Raw genomic sequence first — 18,087 nt, 5'->3', positions numbered from 1 at the left:
AACTATCGAACTTGGCCCCACGACCGGACTGGTCTTCTCCTCTTCAATCAAAAAAGTTAAACTCAACACATTTGACTTCACAAAACATACATTAAATCCTATGGGGTTACTGCAGCACAACACCGTTACACAGAAGCGACATACAAAGTTAGTAACAACATTTAACCACAACAAACACTGAAAATCACCTTGGTTTTTTGATACGAGTCGTATGACATCGTCAGCTGTTGCGCAATAGTACGGTCCTGAGTTTGCAGAATGCGTGCGTTGAATTATAACGGCCTTCTCCACGTGGACCGGCTCAATTTCAGCTTCAGAAATAGACTCTTTACGAAGTAGTGCCGAAACCTGCACCGCACAATCCTGTTTTACACAAGCTTCCATTGAGCAAGTGACTTCAACCATCTCCAAACCTTCTGGTGCTGGTGATGGTGATGGTGACGGTGATGGTGGCAATGACGAAGCTACAGATTCAAATTACAATTGTATAAAGCCACAAAGATGGATTTCTTTATAAATGTAATAAATTACTCTAACAAAAGGACTGCAGATTATGAGAAAAGGAGGTTAAAGACTTAAAAACAGGTACAACACAGTGACAGTTAAGACAACATTTAAATTGAGTAAGTGTTAGTGGGACTCTATTTAAATGTCTAAAAACTACTATAAAACCAGTCACCTTGTTGGCGCACAGAGACGTGGACTTTGTCGTCAGTGGCCTCACAGCGGTTTAAATCTGATTTCAAGATCTGGTCAGGAGAAGGAGCAATGATAATTTCTCTTTCTCTGTCTCTCTGCTCTTCACAAATTTGGTTTAGTTTTTGGAGGAGTAGTTGCTGTTGCTGTTGTTGCTGTTGTTCATCGTCTTTAAACCAGCAAATGGAAACTGCCGAGTCGGGAACCTCACATTCCAACTCCAGAGGTGCGACCGCTTCTAGAGACCTCCGCTGCTCAAAGACTGTGGGCGCGGGGAGGGCTAGCATTGGGACATTTAAAACAACTTCAGAAAACCAAGAATTACTCACATGTTACTAACTATTTCCAATTCAATTAAAAGATTAAGATAGAAGTCACAGACTGAACGGAACATTTAAACGAAACGTGAAGCAGTGTGTGTTAGTTGCGTCTAAACAGAAAAGGTTATTACATTTATACATACAAATTTAACATAAGAAATTAGGGCTGTTTTATACAAAAGAGCACGAACATGATATTTGGGTCAAAACTGAAACCACTATTACTTGACAAAAGTATTTATCTTGAGTCAAAATGAACATGTAGATTGAAAATAGACATATTGATACTTTGCAGATGATGTCATGAACCTTCTCTGGTGGTGTGATGCTAACTGGAGGCATGTTCTGTCTGAAACTCTGTTAGACTTCAGTATTATGAGCTTTTGTTTCAGTTACTCTCACCTTTTTGTTGAAAATCAAACTCCTAAACAGAACCATGAACGCTCGTATTGATCACAGGCTCCTGAAAATGTGCTGTTTAAATCCATTTTGTACTTTTTTTTGTTTGTTTTTGTTTTGTTTTTGACTTTTCATGTTTTTGCTAATGTGTCACCATGGTAACTGTTGAACATTCTGCCATGCAAATACATGCTGAACACCCCCAACATGATGTCACTGCAAAGTATCAATTACTTATTTCTTTTAAGTTAAGTTTTGTGAATCATGTTTTAAAACCACTGATTAGAGAGTGGCTCATTCAGAAGAGAATTTAAGAAACACTTTTTTTGTGGTACATAATAAAAAAAAAAAAAGGATTATTATTGTAGTACTGATTGAATAAATGATTCTAAAACCTAATTAAAGCTGAACTATGTAACTTTTCTTTTGGGAGGGTCCACCGACTGTCTTCATGAAGATGTTATTGCTTTGCCTGAAATGTTCCACAGTATGGCATTATACTTGCCTATCTACTTATAGATGGCATGTGACGCCACCTCACAGTAAGATGTTTCTTTTTTTCAAGCTAAATCTCAAACCAAATAAATGATATGAAAAGACAGATCAGTTTACCACCATACTAAGGAACATTCTAGAGCAGACCTGGGCATTGTCCAGCCCCCGGGCCACTTATGCACCTTTAGTCGACTTTGACTGACCCATTTAAGCTCATTTGGAAAAACAAAATAAACATATTTTATCTCATGCATGAACTAAAGCTGCATTACTTTTACATTGCAGGGTTCTTTTTTTAATGACATTTTTTGTTGGGCAGTCTCACTTTTTCATTGTTTAGTCAGAACATAAATTCTTCCCAGTCTGAGCAGCTCCTCACAACAAGGATATTTATGCTTTTTATAAAGAAATACAATTCATTTTATGTAGAACTGAATTAACTATTTTGGCCTCTACAATATTTTCTGTTTCTCGTGTGGCTCCATGGAAAAAACAATTGCCCATCCGTGATCTAGACAAAGTTTTAACATCACCATGGAGAGAAGGAGCTGAAAGTTACACAGTACACCTTTAACGCTGAGCTGCACAGCCCTAACATGTGTAAATATTTCACCTTGGACGTCGACGGTGAACTCCAGCGTATCGTCGGCCGTGGTGCAGGAGTAGAGCCCTGAGTGGCACATCTCTGCAGACTGCACACACAGCGCCCGTTTGCTGCCTTCGGCCCAGATCTGGCAACCCGAGTCGGGCCCGAGCTCCGTGTCATCGTGGTACCACCGCACGGGGGCCTGGGGGTCTGACACTGAACACTGCAGCTCTACGGCACTGCCCACCGGGACGGAGAGAGAGCGGGCGTCCTCTGACATGGGCTCAAACACCACGGCCGGAGCTACGGATACACTACCAGTCACAAGTTTGGACACACTTTTTCATTTTTGCTCTTTATTTTCATGATTATTTACATTGTAGATTATATTATATACTTTTATATTCACTCTTTGCTTTGATCACTGCTTTGCACTTTTTTATTTTGCATTGCTACCATTTCCAGAGCCTGATCAGAATGTCTAATTTGCTTGTAAACCAAATGAGAAGGTGTGTCCAAACTTTTGGCTGGTAGTGAACGATGAGACCAACAAAGAGTCAACATAACATCAGAACACACAAGCTTTAAGTGCAATAAAGAGCACTTGATTAAGAGTAAAGCCAAGAAAGTACCCAAGAAGCGAAAATGGCGAAAGATTTGTTAGAGATGATTAATGTTGTGACAATACTAAAATTCAATCTCCATACTAAGGAACAGACTCGATACTCAATAACAATTCTGATAAGACGATGACAATAACAGTAATAATGATTTTCAACATTAAATGGTCGAACTTTCTTTTCTATTCCCAAGTGTCCTTATATGTGTGTGATCCCTCAGTGGTCCATGTGTGTGTACTAGTCTATGTGATCTTCTACTTGTTCTGATACAGTTACACATCATTCTAAAGACATTCAATAAACGTTCATTTCTGTCCTGTGTATGCGACTTTTTTAGTATTGATACCTACATGAGTTGAGTATCTAGTTTTGATACTAGTTTTATTGTCAATTAGTATCTGATTTTTGATTCTTTTGATAACCCTAGTAGGGAAACTGCCGTAGGTACAGTGTAACAGTACTCTACTTACTTATTGGAGTAAAAGTTGTGCTTCCTTTTCCCACTGTGAGTGAGTCTAAAGTGACAAAAGTTTTATGTTGACAGTATGAAATGATTTAAAAATGTGTGTTTCCTGCTCCAGTCCTTCAGATATGATTTGTTTAGTTTAGTTTTAGTATTTAGGTGTTTGCCCTTTTAAAGTTTTGTCCTTCCAATTATACTAACTTCAAATTATAAATAAAATGTTACATCCAGGCAGTTACTCTTACTTCAGTAATAATTACTTTTTTTTTTACTCTGACTAAGTTATCCATTCATCTTTCATACTCTTCATGGTAGGATACTTCTTTATCCAGAGCCACAGCTGCCTTGGGGCCAGCTGACTCAAAGAGTGGCAGCTAATACCACATCACCATTCATACATAAACAATACAGCCACCACAAATAGGGCACCACATGACGTGATACATGTAAGTAAGATACTAACAGAACATTCAAAGAATTTAACCAAAAGAGTTATTAAAAGCATTTGATTAAAAGAAAGCCAAGAAATGGCCCAAGAAAAGCGTGGTAAGATGTTGTTAGTGTGTAGCTGGTAAAAGACTTCACCTGTGACGTCCACATTGAAGCTGATGGAGTCTCCTTTGGTTTTGCAGCAGTACAGCCCAGAGTGGTACATTTCTGCAGAGTGAATGAGCAGCGTTCGGACCCTCCCCTCCGACAGAACCTCCAGTCCGCTCTGTGGAGGGACCTTGGAGCCGTCCTTGTACCACTGCACCTGCGCTGACGCCTCTGACACCTCACAGTGTAAAAGAAGAGGCTGACCACAGTGAACGCTTTTGTTCCTCTCAGCCTCTGCCATGGCTGAAAACCTCACGGGCGGAGCTACAGGTAAGTGGAGTTTCATTTAAAATGTGTTCTCTGAACCAGAAAATCAAGAAAAGATTAAAGCCGAACTGAGTAACTTTTTGTGTATGAATGGCGTGTCTTGCATTGCCCCTTGTTGGGCATCTCTTATACAAAACACAACACAAGTATGAACCACAGACCATGAGTCTAGGGGCACATACCGAGCTGGCACGCCTCGCTCACACTGCCCCTTGTCCAGCTGTGGTCAGACCCGTGTAGTTGTGGCATTAACACTTAGAATGGTGTTGTGCTGTTTTTGCAGCCACACACACCACACCACGTGTTCACATTATAACTATTTATTTATAACATTTATTAAGTGAAAAGGCTGTGGTTGGGTCCAGCGTCCAGCCAAAATACACTCCCACTGGAAAGAATCTAGAGCACCTCCAGCGGCACCACCAGAGCTGCACCAGAGCTGCTCAGGAGCTGCAGTCTGAGCCCAGGTTTAGAACTGGACACTTTGTGAATCAGTTACATTTTCCAACAGACATGAGTTAAAAGAAGTGACAAAGACGCCTCAAACAGCAACATGTGAATCCTGGGTTAGGTCATGAAGTCATGAAGATACAATATAATCACAAGAGAATTTCTCAACATGGACAACTTCAGCGAGTCCAGGACCAGGACTAATCTGGAATAATCCAGAATAACAAGACTCAGCAAGACTTACTATAGTGGTTTACCATCAATAAAATCTCAGAGATACACGGGGCTCTCCAGAGGAAGAATAGTAAAAAGTTACTCAGCTCTGCTTTAACACCAAACAGCTGCTCACACATACTGATGATGATGATTTAAATATGATGTAAATATGGATGATTTGTCCATAAAACCATCATGAACATTCCTTACCTTCTACTTCTACGTTGAACCGGATGACGTCATCGATGGCATCACAGCAGTAAACACCTGAGTGAGAGAACTCTGCTGATTGGATGACGATGCGTCTCATGGTGCCCTCAGACTGGATGTGTAGCCCCTCCGTGGTCTGTAGTTCGACTCCGTTCTTGTACCAGTGCACCGGGGCTGCGGGGTCGGACAGCTCACAGTATAAAACGATAGGATTCCCCATCTCCACAAACTTGTTTCTGTCCATCTCAGACAGAGGGGAGAACTTCACCAGAGGAGCTGTGGGACAGTTCAGAATAACAGAGGAAATTAGCTCACTGTTGGCATCACTACTTCCTGTTCAGTTTTTTGTCATTAAATATAAACTCTCAGAGTTCAGGCAGTGGAGAGAGCAAATAACATAATACAAGAACTTAACTATGAACATTTGAATAAAAAATCTAAACGTTAGGAAGTTATATATAAAAAAAAAAAAAAAGAAGCCTTGTTTGTTTTTTTTAAGAATGTTTTTTTTGGAAATGCTAGGCTGTCCTTAACATCCTCTTTTCTTTCTATGAGTTTTCCTTTTACAAAGTGACAGATGTGAGTCAGTTCCTTGTACCTTGTATGTACAGGGCAGCAGAGTCTCTGATTCCGTAGGCGATAAACGTGATCTCTGCTCCGTTGTCCGTGTCTCGTACTCCGCGTATCCGCAGGGACTGGTGCGTCCGGGTTCGTCTCATGGAAAACCGCTCGTCCTCCTGGATCTGAGTCCCGTTTAAGAACCAGGTCCCGATGACTGAGGCGGTGAGCTCGATGGAGAAGATTGCGTCCTGTCCCTCAGGAACCAGAGCGTCCTGAAGAGGAGCCTGTATCCGGGCCACCGGCACTGAGGACGAACAGGGACAAGGGACGGGGAATTAAAATTTCAGATTCTAAAATATGGTGATAGCTTAGCTAGCTATGCAAGCTAACAAAATAACATTCAAAACATGTGAATTTAAAAGAAAATGTAAAGTTCTCATTTTGTACCAATCTTGGTAGAAAATGTTCTAAATTTATTTATTTATTTATTTTTTTTTTATTAAAATGTTTTAGTTTTGTGCACTTCCTCCTTAAGCTCCACAGTGACTGCCGCCTCTCATTCCAGAAGTCAATTCAATACATTTTCGCCGTAGGAAAGAACTGTTAGAAGTTTGAAAGCTCAGTGGTAATCATGTAAGTTAGAATTTTTTGAAAGTCTATGGGAAAAATTAATGGAATCAGAACCAGAATCAGAGTGGACTTCGACGTGGGCGGGACAGTGGAGCTCCACACAGTGCAGTCCATCTGTGTAATATTTCTTATTTGGAACAAAACCAACAACAACTGTTTTACATACCTAAATGACCAGTGTTATTTTACTTAAACCTTACCCAGGTGCACGGTGCGGGGGAACTCCACGTTGTTACTCTTGCCGTACTTGTTGACGCTGCAGATCCTGAAGCGGTAGTCGGCCTCACAGGGAACACTGTCTCCCAGGATCTCCACAGACGTGGCCGAGTCGGTGGTCAAACACTGGAGCCACTCCTGAGAACCCGTGCCCACTTCCTGACGCTCCAGGACGTATCCGGACGGAGGGTTTTTCCTGGAGTCCTGAGCGGGGATCCAGGAGAGCAGAGCAGCGTTGGCCCGCTCCGTGTTGATCTGAACCCCTACAGGAGCACTGGGCGGGCAGTGACGGGCCGCTGCAGCACAGGGACAGGCACAGAGGGACAGTCACTGCTTAAAAGATGTACTGTGTAACTTTTCTGGTGGACAGTATGCCACCGTTTGTCTCCATTTTTAAGGTATATAATAAAGAAATAAGCTATTGTAATTGATCAAATGTAAAATGGATATATTTACACACCACAGAGACAAGCAGAAGTTATACAGTCCACCATTAAGTCCGACAGTGAAAGAGCTGCAAAATCACCCACTACAATATAAAAATATCACTTTCATGCATGTGTGTGAAAGAGCTCAACGTGCACATTTATCCTTCTGAAAGGCTCACTGAAAACAATCAAGAAAACACGGAACATCACGATGAATACTTGGATCTGACTGGTCGAGTCACAACAGCAGAAAATCTAACTTTTGTGACATCCAGTTGGGAGAAAAGCACAGACATCTTGCCTGTCCACAAACACACAAAGTGTTTTTTTTTGGGTTTTTTTTCACTTACTAGTCTGTGTTTCTGTGTAAACAGACTGAAGTACATCTGTCAGTGTGTCCAAATTTTCGCCTTTGGCTCCGCCCAAACCTTAATGCTGCAATGTGATTGGTCCGCTCGCCTGATTAACCATACAGCAGATGTGTCTCAACATGGATTCTGGAGAGTTTGAGAACTCACAGAGACTTACAGAATCCATCTTGCTGTGCGAGATCACTTCTAATCAGCATTGTTGCACCATTTTGAGACTGTATTTTACGCATGCTGTACCTGATATTCAAATGTTGATTATCTTCAAAACAATGTTTATGAGTCACGATCAATAATTCAATATATTCTTCACCTCCATTTAACATAATATTTGTATCAGCTAAAAAATGCCCCTCACCTTTGACCCTGAGCTGTGAGGAGGTTTTAGATCGTCCCACAAAGAACATGACCTGCCCTGTGTCCTGGGGCATGGTGTTGACAAAGACCAGGATGTGGGTGCGTCCGAATGACTTGAGGATGGTCTGATGGGTCTCTCTCAGCTCCACTCCATCTTTGTACCAGTGAATGTCCATCTCCTCCTTCTCCACCTCCACACAGAACGCCGCGTTCTCCCCCTCCAGAACGTCCACTTTGCGAGGGAGCTTCCTCACTATGGTGCCTGTGTGAGAAAAGAGAGTGGTGTATCCTCCTAAGACCTGGCGTCCACATGTGTGCACATATATGTCCAACACATTTTGGGTTGTTCAGGTTTTTGCAACAGTTTTTGCAAATCATGATTCAATTGTGAGTTTATTCTGTTCCATCAAAATGATCAAAACATAAAATGAAGGTTTTATATCAAATGTGGACATATAAATATACAAATATAATTCTTTGTTTTTGCATTCATCAGGTTCCAATCAGCCCAAATAACAAAGAGAAATCAATAAAGTCATGCAAGAGTTCAGGTCTTAGGAAAAAGTGTCTGATCTTTGGACTGGTCGTGTAAGTGGGCCTGACCTTTGACAGCGACCTCGGCGATGCTCCTCCCCCCATCGGGCATCTCACACAGGTAGATCCCATCGTCGTCTACCCCGATGTCCCTGATGGTCAGTCTCCTCTTGGTGCCCCACTGCTCCATGTCATACTTGGCTCCGGGCTGCAGCCGTCGGTCCTCCAGGTACCAGGTGATGGGCACTGAGTCCTCTGGTACCTCACACTCCAGAACCGCCAGGTCCCGCTCCCACACCTCCAGGTCGATGAGTGGCTGTTTGAACCGCACCGGTGGCTCTGACAGCAGAGGACACAATGAAAGACTCAGTCATACTGTTTGTTTAAGTCTGTTACAGAGGGGCAGACACTTCTGTGGAGTATTAACTGTAACACAACATATTGAGATCACCACGTTACCTTTTTATTTATTTTTTTGAAAATGCCATAAGCTGGAAATAATGTATTAACATATTTTATAAGTTTCAATTTAATTTTCGGTCAGAGTCCCCCCTCCCTTTGCTCTCTGCACTCCCCCTTCAGAGCACTAGCATAACACAATCAGCGTGCATCTTGCTAATAAAACTACTGAATATTGGATTGAGTTTGTGAAGTTGTAGTGTTTTGTTTTACATCATCGTAAAATCCCTCAGTCGTCCAGGTAGGATCCATGGCAAAGGAGAAATTCAATTCTGTCAACTGGATCCATTGTTTTTTATCAAATATGTTTCACAGCTCATCCAAGCTGCTTCTTCAGTTCTGTTTCCAGTTTTCTTACCAATTTGAGAGTGGCTGGCCCATTGTTGTTCTCAAGATGTTTGCAAAATCCCTCAGTCGTCCAGGTAGGATCCAGAGCAAAGGAGAAATTCAATTTGACAGTTGACGGTATTGAGTTTCTCCTTTGTTATGTTTTGTATCATGTTTTTTCTATATTTATGGAAAATCGTCGTGTGGCAGCATGGTTGACGTAGGCTTGTGGCCGGAGCACTGTACAGGAGAGATCACTAGATTATTCAAACATTGCCTGGGAAATTCAGACTCTGCATATTTTTATACAGACTGATACCAGTCTGGTTACCACTATGTTCTTTAAGACCAACGCACACTACAGTGTAATTCACACGTCAACATCACGACACGCATCATGACTTATAGATGAGCGTTTTATCTGCAGATTACTTATATGATGGGAGACAGAGTGCGAGACTGTGAGAGCAGAGGAAAGGTGCTGGTTTGACGAGGTTATAATGAGTTTAGTGAGAGTCTCCACATGGAGAGAAGTGGGAGAGAAACTGGTGTTCTGCAGAGTTGAACCACGAGGTTTTCCCTGGTTCTGCTGCAGTTCTCATGCCTCTGTTCAAAGTTTAAATCACTTCTTTTGTCCTTTTGATTCAAATAACTCCACTCAAGGCATGGGGTCAAGTCCCCAGTGTGTGCAGAGCGCCCGGTGTGTGCAGAGCACCTTGTGTGTGCATTCTTACAATTTTGCCACCTCGTCGAAGCACCTCAGTGTGCGACACTGTAGAAAGCTCCAAAAATGACATTTAGAGTGATACCCCCTTTTAAAACATGCCAGTGTCACTGCTGTCAGTAAAGTGTCATTTTAAAGCACCTCACATAAGAGACCAAGACACCAAGACCCACCCACACCCAGAGCCAGACCCCGAGTCAGACCCAGAGCCAGACCCCGAGCCAGACCCAGAGTTCGACCCTGAGACGGTCTCTGGAGAGAGCCTGACCACAGCACAGACAGTGATGACAGCCGCCTCACAGGCTCTGAGCTGATGTTTTTAGTTGAGTCTTAAATGTGGATTTCTGTGGATCATGTGAGAAACTCGACCCTGCTGCACCGAGTCTGCTGAGCTCTGAAGAGGTCTGAGTGAAGCAACACTTTAAAATAAACACACACGCTTGCAAAGCCTTCGCGCAATGCAGGTTTGTCCTCTGTATTTGACCAATTCTTCTGTGTCTCTGGGTCACACGTGTCAGGAGCAGTGGGACCCATCTCCAGATCTTGACCTGGTCTTGGTCAGGACTAACTTATCTGGAACCAGAGTGCCCAGAGGAAACCCTCCCAGACACAGGTAGAATATGCAAACTCCACACAGAATGTCCTAAGAGTCGAACCTGGAGTCTTGCTGTGAGATGAGAGTGTTAACCACCACACAGCCAATGAGCAGGTTAATGTTTAAGCCGGGTCACACAGTGTGGTGCACTTTGAGGCTGCTCCTGTAGCTACTGAGACTTTTTTCTGAAAGTAGAAAGTACATTTTTTTGCAGTCTGATTCTTGAAAATACTGTGATGTCTGTTTGTGACTCATTAAAAGCATTGGTTTGTGACAGGATCACGGTTAACACTCTACAACTAAACATTAGAACTTTGACTCTTTTGGACGGATTTCAGATTTCTGACCTGTAGTCCCTGAATGCTCTTGAAGTCTGGTCTAATAAGGCTGGTAAACCCTGGTTATCTGCAGATTTTGTGCAGAGTTTGGATCAATAGGTTTTGTCCAGGGCTGAAGTGGGCGTGGTACTTGGGGGTACACTGTCCACCCACTTCTCCTGACGTCAGATATAAAGAAATAACAAATATAAATTAGCTACAACTTGTCAAACCATTGTCAAGGTCAAAACGGAGCGACTGGCAGTGATGAAAACAACCTGCATAGGCTCATGAAATCTGCACTACTGTCCTATAGTGACCTGAACCAGGACTGAACCAGGACTAAAACAGGACTAAACCAGGACTAAACCTGGACTTAGTGTCAGGACAGGCCCAGAGGTGCACCCACATAGACTGTCAGTTGACCACAGGCGAAAGGACCGGTGCAGAGCTCCATACCCGACGGGGCTAAGTGCAGCCATCACCCACTTGGCAGACGCCTTGCTCCACGGACTCTCTCACTCTCAAGTCCGAGATTAGTCCTGGTTTAGTCCTGGTTCAGGTGTTGTAGTCTGTGATTTATGTTCTGTAGGTGATTATTAATGGGGTTAATGTTAGTAACCTGATTCTGCATCATTTTGAGTGAAAAAAAACAAAAAAAACCCCAGCAAATATTACAGATTTTTTTGTTTTGTTTTGTTTTAAGGTAGGTGGGTGGGCAGGATTCATCACATCAATGACATCACAAATCATGTACCCCCACTTCAAAAATCTCCACTACACCACTGGTTTTGTATTTGAGGTTCCATGTTCCCTTCCTGCTCCCAGTTGAGAGCGCAGAGGGCATGTTGTTTATCACAGTTGGACGTCTCTCTGGTTCAGACCTGAGCAGCTGCAGTGACACACTGAACCTCACACTGAGCACAGAAACAGGATCTGTCTTTACTCTGCACACAGTCCTTCTGCCAGTGACGATCAGGACTATAAATATGGTTTTGTAAAGAGAACTAAAGACCTTGGTCAGGTTTGAACTTAACCAGGCCCCTTCTCTTGTTTTCATGTTACACAACAACAGAAAAACAACTCTGTGGGACAGTCTCAGGCAGTTGCTTTCAATAGCATCCCTAATTGGGTAACAGCTCATACATAGTTGGAGTGTGACTTAGTGGTTCTCAATAAAGTGTCTAAAATGTTTTGAAAATTATATGCAGTCTCTTTTATGATACAGACAGTGCAGGGGAATAACTGAATGTACCCAAAGTACATATTCTAAATACTAATTTTAACTGCATTCCAGTTTAGTTACGCTTTTATTTGGTGATATTCTCAATAGTTAAGGATATAGTTATAGGGAAACTTGGTACTTGATTTGATAGTGTTTTTGTCACTGTAATATGATGTAACTTGGTGTAAAAGTATTGAAATTATTTGGAACTACAGTGCTTGTGTTTGCTCTATAGTTATAATCTATGATGCCTGTGGATCATGGTGTTATAATTTGAACTTTTTAAATCACACTATTTATCTAAAATGACTTCATTAAAGTATGGACAGCAGCATACTAGTGAGCAGAGCATTTTTCTTACATTTGTACCAAAATGACACAACGCTGCCAAATCCTACGTGTATCACTGATTAAGAAAATAAAACTGCAGAAGGAAGAGTGTACGTCACAGTAGGTATGAAAGTGTGAGGAGCAGCAGCTCTACTCTGAGGGAGTAGAGTATCTCTAAGGGAGTGCCCAGTCACCCTGCAGAGGAAACTCATTTGTGCCACTTGTATCTGCGATCTTGTCGTTTCGGTCATTACCCAAAGCTCATGACCATAGATGAGGGGAGGAACGGAGATTGGGCAGATGCAGATGCTGCACTAATCCACCTGTCAATCTCACATCCTCCCCTCACTGGTGAACAAGACCCCGAGATACTTGATTTTCTCCACTTGAGACAGGGACTCTCCACCCCCCCAGAGAGGACAAGACACCTTTTTCCTGGTGAGAACCATGGCCTCAGATTTGACTTCACACTCAGCTGCAAACTGTCCCAGTGCATGCTGCAGGCTGCTGGCTTGTTAAAACCATCAGGACAACACTGTCTGCAAAAAGCAGAGATGATTCTGTGGTCCCCAAACCGGACCCCCTGTGGTCCCTCACTGCGTCTAGAAATTTTGTCCAATACAGTGTTATTATGAACAGAACCGGTGACAAAGGGCAGCCCTGGTGGAGTCCAACATGCACCGGGAACAGGTCTGACTTACTATCTGCATATGGTGTCATGAAAATAAGTGATTCAATATGACTCAAACATGCACATGACCAAATACAACTTCAGAGGGTCAACTGTGAGAGCAAACAACTAGAACATGGTTAAAAGCTCTGAAGTCCATTTTGCAGAATAGTTCTGCTTTAAAAGTAGTAATATTAAGATTGCATTCTGGGATTTTATTATTGAGAAAGAAATCATAAAATGACACTGTGACAGAATATCACATGTAAAATACACCAGAACACACACATTTGCATAATGAATCCAAATTTGACCCCTTTTTATGCAACCCTGTTTTATTAAATATATTGTATGGAATATAGAACTCAGCCTCAACAGTTTGAGTGCTCTGTGAATTGGAATAATCAAACAGTTTAATCAGATGTACATGTGTGTGTTATTGTGTGCGCCCCTGGTGGTGGTGGTGTGGCTCAGTGTGACGTGTGGCTCTTTATGACAGCTCATGGCTCTTTGCCTCTGACCAGTTAGCCCCCTCTGCTCTACTCCAATATTAGTCCAATATTTGAGAGCCACTGAAAAATAGATTTTATTGGTGTGACTCAAAGTGCCAGCCACTCTGTCTTGGCAGTCCCTGTCAGTCCCTGCCAGTCCCTGACGCTGTGGTGAAGTCATAGTGTCAGACTGAGATCAGGTGGAATGATAGAAACTTGACTCGAAGCTCTTCTCGTCCTCTCACTGTTTACTCTGTGAAACTGGAGCTGCCATTTACAAATAAAACTTTATGATATCTAATGCTGCATCTGATCTTCAGAGTCCAGGCACAGCAGTGGGGCGCTAACCCGGTTCTACTGGGAGGAAATGTACCACCGTGGGCCTTTAACTCAGTTCTCAATATGACAAAATGTTCCACAGTGGGACTTTAAGTGTAGTAATGTAGTGTCCTCCTCAGAAACATCCATGGAGTTGGTGAAGAAAAAATTCAGTTTGTCGACTGGACAAAAGTTAGTTTGGTTGAAGACGTGTCTCAGCTCATCCAAGCTGCTTCTTCAGTTCTGGTCAGACGCTGTGGACACTTCCTTATATCTGCAGGGAGGAGCTAACTACACTGAAACTACCACAAACACTTGTTTACAGTTTCTGTTTGTTAGTTGGGCCTGTTGACCTGTACAGAGTGTGGGGTCTAATTAGTAGAACAATTCATGGCCATAATGGAGCTTCCACACCTCTGGACCTGACATGGATACACCTGTTGTTCTCTTGTTTGTTTTGAATTAAGTTTGAGGATGGAGTTGTAAATAGGAGACAGATGGTGTCTGAGTCTCCATTTCTGTTTAGAGAAGGATTCTCTTTCTTAACAAAAATGGCTTCTTTCACTTCCCTCTCAAACCAGTTCTTTTCTCTGGCTAAAATCTGTACCTCGCTGTCCTCAAATGAGTGGCCTGTGGCTTTTAAGTGGAGATGTACAGAAGACTGAGGTCCACTGCTGCTCTCTCGTCTGTGTTGGTTCATCCTCTTGTGAAGTAGCTGTTTAGTTTCTCCAGTGTAGTGTTCACTGCAGTCTTCACTGCACTGAATGGAGTAGACCACATTGCTTTGTTTGTGGCTCGGTGTTTTGTCCTGATCAGAACTGAAGAAGCAGCTTGGATGCAAAACGTCTTCAAACAAACAAACTTTTATCCAGTCGACAAACTGAATTTTCTCCTCGCCATGGATTCTACCTGGACGACTGAGGGATTCTTCACACATCCATGGAGTTGTGTTTTGTTTCATTCACAGTGTGAGGGAAAATATAAAATAACTCTTAAAACTAGTGTTTAACTGCTTTTTTTAAATTTTCCTTCGTCAATGCTGATTCTGATTTTTAAAAGTGTCAGTTAAGGTCTGCTGATATTTTTGGGTAGACTGTATTATTTAATTATTTTCCCTAAACTCTGTAATTTTAATTTACTACAAACTCACCCACAGCCCTTTTTTTTTTTTTTTTTTTTTTAACCACAAGCTTTTCAGAGCTCTGTAGACACGTTTTGTGCAGTTTTTTCTTCACAAATATGTTTTCAAATAAAGTTTTGTGTGTAGTGTCCTAATGTAGTGTTCTCACACAGACCTGGATTGTGTTTTGTTTCATTCACATGTTTAACACACAAACCCACATTTAGGTGGTTCCACTTGGTGATGTCATGTGGTAATACAGGAAGCTCTCCAATGTGTTTTTAAACTTCAGATATACAGACAGATATGGCTGCAGGTAAATCTGAGTGGTCTGAGGCTGCAGAGCTGAGTACAGTTTGACAGGAGGACTCAGGGAGGGTCAGCAGATCCTGTGAGACAACCAAAAGTGTTCCTCCTTTGTGTCCTGCAGCATCACAGCAGCCTCCAGGGGAACCAGGTGAACACAAGAGGAAAGACCTCATTCTTACTCCACTCTGATGGGCCTTTCCCTCAAAGTGTTTCCTCTGGAAGATCTTCATTTGTTGCCACATATGGTGTAAAACGCCTATAACATCTCAAATGTCAAATACTTAAACTCCACACACTTTCGCTAGAATCATTTGGATCATTTCAGCCCTGGAATTGCCTGAACTAAAGATAAAAGGAGCTGTTAAGGTGAAAACTACCACTTCATGACATACCAAGGTGGAACAGAGCATTTTGAGCTTTGGAGAGAAACACTCTATGGCTACGTTCACACTGCAGCCTGAAGTGACCCAAATCTGATTTTGGCCCCTGTGTGACCTGTATCTGATCTTTTAATGACAGTCTGAACCACACAGATCCGATTTTTTCAAATGTGACCCAGGACACTTGGATATGTGCTCCTGAAACCAATACATATCTGATCTTTTGACATGTGACTTCAGTCTGAACGGCCAAGGCGCATTCATCCACCTACACATTATCAACAAGACACAAATGTACACAAACTTTTTTCTTGTCATACGAAAATTGTTAATGAACTCCGTGTCACTGAAGTGAAGAACATCACCACTCACCACTCTTGGCTATGTCTCCACATCCACACGTTCCTTTCAACGTTCTGTCCCACAAAACACCACGGCCAAAAACCTCGTCCTTCTCCTTCTCAATCTCCTCCTTAAAACAAGTAAGTTGTTCATGTTCTGACTTCGGTACGAGCGGAACTTTAAAATCTCCAGGTGCTCAATGCTGCGTCCATGTTTGGACAACTTCTGTAAACACAGAGACGCTCACTGCGGTTGACGTCGTCGTGTCTCCAGTGCACATGTGGGACACTTTTGGGCCATTTAATGTTCACACTGGAGTCACATACAAGTCACATTTAATTGGAAATGTGAACGACCTCGCAAAAACATCGGATTTCACTAAGAAAATCTGAATTGAGCATTAAGCCCTGCAGTCTGAACGTAGCCTAATAATAAAGAGTTACTCAAACGTGCGAATGAAACAAAACACAACTGCAGCTCTGTTTTTTAAAGAAGTAACAACACTCTAGTTGCAGTTTGGTGTAATCTAGGACCTTTAAGCAGCAAGTCAGATAATATCAGACTTTGCTGGAGATTTAAGGCCAATGGCTGATGAGCTAAAAAGAGCACTGATACATCAAACCTGTTTAAATGAGAGATTCTATGACACCAGCAGAGTGTTACCTTTGACAGACAGGTGCACGGCGCTCAGAGTCTGTCCGGCCGTGTTGGACGCGGCGCAAACGTACACTCCATTATCCTTCTGTTTACAGTACAACACTTTGAGCGTGAAGTACCCCTCTCTGTCCTCGTACAACAGGTACCTCCTCCCGGACAGGATCAGACGACCATCTTTCCTCCAGATAATCTCCGGCTTCGGTTTGCCCGTTACAAAACACCTGAACTTAGCGTGCTTTCCTTCCGTCACCGCAAACATTTTCACTTTTGCTGTTTTCGTCATCGTATCGTTTAAGCGGTTCGGCGCCGGTCGACCGCTGCGTCCCGGGATAGGTTTCCAATGTCCGTTTGTGTATCCGTTTCTGTTCGCTTCATCATCGTGTCCGGGCCCCGCGTCCACCAATAGCACGGCCCCAGCTAACGCTTCGCCAAACTCATTCCTCGCTTTGCAAGTATAAACTCCACCGTCCGGCGCTCGTGTTTTGAAAATCTTCAGCTGAAACCACCCGCCATCTTGTGAGCCAACGCTAAAATGAGTACTTTCGAAAATCTCGTTTAGTTTTTTGCCATCTTTCTCCCAAACAACATCGGGTTTAGGGTTGCCCCAAATTTTACAGGAGAAAACAGCATCCTCTCCACGTCCAGCTCGCGTCGACAGAGGTTTGATGAGAAAGCGTGGCTTGTTTTCCTCTCGTAGCTCCATCTCCTGAGCCTCTCCTTCCACCTTGAGTGTAGCCGCCGCATAGGTCTCCCCGATGCTGTTTTTGGCTTTGCAGATATACTGTCCGCTGTCCTCGATCGTGACAGAAGTGATGATCAGGTTGTAAACGTTCCCGTCTTCGAACACGCGATATCGTCCTTGGGGGTCAATCTTCTCGTTGTTGCGTTCCCAGATGACGGCCGGTCTGGGGTCTCCTCCGATCTGACACTTGAGGACGGCGTCGGTGCCGCTCTGGACCAGCACCGGGCGAGGGTAGGCCAGGAACCGCGGAGCTCCCCCGAACACGTCCATCCTGGGGCGAGCAGAGTGGCAGGAGGAGAGGGGGCGCTGGAGGAGGGGGTCTGTGAGGGCCTGGAAAAGAGGAACAAGAAAAGTCTCATGAAAAGTGCTATGTTTATTTGACAACTGACTTTGCAGCTGATCTCATCAAGATTCTCTGATAGGACGAGCAGAGTTTCAAAATTTTAAATTGGGATTCTCCAAGGTTGGGGTGGTTGGTATAAATAAAATAGTGAAAAGTGCATGAAACATTGTACATTCATAACTCACGTGTGTTTATTTATGGTCAAGCATGGTTTTCTGTATTTTAGCTGAACACATGAATGTAGTGCACTCTTTACTGTTGGTGAGGATCAAACAGGCTCACAAACCAGGAAGACGTTTGGAAAGATGCAACTGCAAAAACAAAA

General features: G+C 42.9%; 1 protein-coding gene across 1 annotated transcript in view; it reads right to left on the bottom strand.

Annotated features, from left to right (window-relative positions):
- The window catches only part of LOC110162715 (obscurin-like protein 1), a 74,280-nt gene extending 56,591 nt beyond the window's left edge, over positions 1-17,689 (bottom strand). The window contains exons 1-6 of the mRNA XM_055162243.1: positions 16,684-17,689; positions 8,483-8,752; positions 7,881-8,141; positions 6,711-7,022; positions 5,918-6,184; positions 5,320-5,595 (exon numbers count right to left, since the gene is read on the bottom strand). Coding sequence (XP_055018218.1) covers positions 5,320-5,595; positions 5,918-6,184; positions 6,711-7,022; positions 7,881-8,141; positions 8,483-8,752; positions 16,684-17,689 — 2,392 coding nt within the window. The remainder of the gene's footprint in view (positions 1-5,319; positions 5,596-5,917; positions 6,185-6,710; positions 7,023-7,880; positions 8,142-8,482; positions 8,753-16,683) is intronic.
- Positions 17,690-18,087: the final 398 nt, after the last annotated feature.

This window comes from Boleophthalmus pectinirostris, unplaced genomic scaffold (assembly GCF_026225935.1).
Source record: "Boleophthalmus pectinirostris isolate CB_2022bp ecotype Guang Dong unplaced genomic scaffold, ASM2622593v1 HiC_scaffold_1, whole genome shotgun sequence".
Taxonomy (NCBI): Eukaryota; Metazoa; Chordata; class Actinopteri; order Gobiiformes; family Gobiidae; genus Boleophthalmus; species Boleophthalmus pectinirostris.
Note: the sequence above shows the minus strand (reverse complement) of the source record. Positions and strands in the feature narration are given on the sequence as shown.